The sequence below is a fragment of the Antrostomus carolinensis genome, unplaced genomic scaffold (genome assembly GCF_000700745.2).
Source record: "Antrostomus carolinensis isolate BGI_N321 unplaced genomic scaffold, ASM70074v2 scaffold14565, whole genome shotgun sequence".
In the NCBI taxonomy this organism is placed as follows: Eukaryota; Metazoa; Chordata; class Aves; order Caprimulgiformes; family Caprimulgidae; genus Antrostomus; species Antrostomus carolinensis.
This window is the reverse complement of record NW_010318526.1, coordinates 18739-21002: the sequence shown is the minus strand read 5'-3', so window position 1 is coordinate 21002 and position 2264 is coordinate 18739. Positions and strand designations below refer to the sequence as shown.

The following is a 2264-nucleotide window of genomic DNA, read 5'->3' as shown; positions in this document are numbered from 1 at the left end:
TAGATCCTTAATTCAAAAGTGGCTGTTTTTAAGCAGCTGAAATTTCAACCATGATCATGCTGTAGGAAGTTGCCTACAGAAGGAAACAATGATTTGCTAAACATGGGGAAGTTCCGATTGGGAAGACAGATTGTTTTTTCTTAAGGCCTTCTGAGAAACAACTAATTTCGTCCCCTCTACATGTTTTCCAATATATACATATTTTTTTAAAAACATTAAAGCTCATATTGAGTTATAGACATCCGACAGGTGTAGAAACCAACATGATAGTCATAATCGCAATCTGTTAAGATGTTATTGTACTGCATTCTTCAAAATACCACACGCCTCCAAAATATTACACTACTTTTTCAAGTGCTTATCACATTAAACCTTTACCTGTAACTCTGGAAGGGACAATAATTCTTCCCAAACTTGCTCTATGTTCTGCATATTCTCTGTATCAGCAAGTGGAATTAAAAGGGGTGATTCAGGTGGCTGAGTCTGATCAGAGGAAATGAAGACTGGGTTGCTATCAATCTGAGCTGGAACCAGTGACTGAAATGCAGCTGAAGAAGCCTGGAATGTTCAAAAAAACGTAAATTAAAAAAACAACCAACCAAAAACACACCCAAGAAAACAAATTTGAATTTTCCAGAGCAAAAAACTGGGTTTTGGTGTTCTACCATTTCTGTAGAACAAACAGGCAGGTATTTCTTTACAAAAGCATTTTTTGTAAATAATGGGATAATACAAAAATATTCCCACGAAAGAAGTTTTCATATTAAGGAAAGAAACAGGAATAAAAAACTAGAAACTGGCTGGTGAAGGGCTTATCTTTACACATCAAATAGCCTGGGTCAGCACATGGAAATAAAGGGGCTCAAACGCACTAACTCCAGAGAGCTGCACGAAGCAGCTCACTGTAACAAACACAGTGATCTGCAGCAACTGGAACGGCGGCCATCGGCTGGCGTTACACTCTGAATCCCGGCTGCAGGGGTCGGGAAGCAGAAGGAATACCGGAAGAGTACCACTCCACTCTCTCCAGATGCAGCCCTTGTTTAAGCCTTCCACACTGCTTTATTCCGGCTGGAGTCAGCTTGGGGACAAAACTCAATTCACACCACAAACTAAGATCACAGCAAAGACAAACTTTAGTAAGAGAAGACATGAGGCTGATCCCCTAGAAGGCCACCCGTGAAACTGCTGTATTTAGCACTTTTACCTCATTGTCGTCTATAAATGGGAACGCTTCTGCCAAGAGCTGCATGCAGTCATCAAAGGACAAGGCCTCTGCTTCTGGTTTTGAAGTCTGTGTGGTCTAAATAGGAAAGTTATGAAAAAAATGTCACTGCATCTTTGAATAACTGAAGAATCTTCCATTACAGCAACAAATGCAAATTCATTTCAGGTAACCGCTACCATTACATCTTCCTGTGAATGGAAACAGGTCCGAACACACTCACAGACACATGCTAGAATTTACCTGTGAAAAACCAATTGGTGGCTCAGTATTTTCTGACTGAATGTGCTGAGCTGGCTGAACTGGAACAAATTCACCTGTCTCTTCATCTAACTCCAGCTGAGCCAGCAAGGCCTTCTCCTGCTCTTTTTGGAGCTGCTCTTGTCTTTCCTTTTCAAGTTTCTTCTGTTTCTCGAGTTCATACTCCTTCTGTCGTTGATTAAAATCAAACACTTCACGCCTTGCCCCAAGGTCTATATCTTGCCTCCAAAGGATGTCAATCAAGTTCATGTCCTGTAATAGAAATGCTTTTTTAAAGCAAGTGTCCTCCGCAGTGAAACTAGTTTAGAACAATAACAAAGCTTTTAAATTCTATATCAAAAAGGCAGACTTATGTAACTGAGGCTTATTCTCTTAATGCTACAAAATTATCTAAATAAAATATGGGTCTATACAACTTTTCTGAAGCGTGTGCACTGATAGTTTTGTTGCTGTGGCTCACACACGGCTCATAGAAACTAAGGAATTTGCTCCAATTGGTAAAGTAATACATGAATTAGCCAGAGGATAAATATATTCTTCTCTCCTAAGTTAGCTCATAAACAACATGAAGCTATAGAATGAGTTGTGTCACACTAAGAAAGTCATTTTCAGGAGGAAAAAACCCCAGAAATTGAAAAGTTTGCCCAAGCAAGTTTTTTTTTCCGTATGATATTATAAACTGTAAAAGCTGACTAAAAACATGATGGGGGCTGTCTGAAGTAACTATAATAGCCATACTGCAAGATGTATTTAAAAATATTTATGTTCCATCCCGGTA

The 2264-nt window shown here is 39.2% G+C and overlaps 1 protein-coding gene across 3 annotated transcripts in view; it reads right to left on the bottom strand.

Moving 5' to 3' along the window:
• Window positions 1–1740, bottom strand: part of NFE2L2 (NFE2 like bZIP transcription factor 2) — a 5374-nt gene extending 3634 nt beyond the window's left edge. The window contains exons 1-3 of one of the 3 annotated variants that reach the window (XM_010168935.1): window positions 1469–1740; window positions 1208–1303; window positions 379–558 (exon numbers count right to left, since the gene is read on the bottom strand). In XM_010168935.1, coding sequence (XP_010167237.1) covers window positions 379–558; window positions 1208–1303; window positions 1469–1735 — 543 coding nt within the window. In that variant the 5' untranslated portion in view covers window positions 1736–1740. The remainder of the gene's footprint in view (window positions 1–378; window positions 559–1207; window positions 1304–1468) is intronic. The other 2 variants (XM_010168936.1, XM_010168937.1) reach the window with 2 other exon arrangements.
• Window positions 1741–2264: the final 524 nt, after the last annotated feature.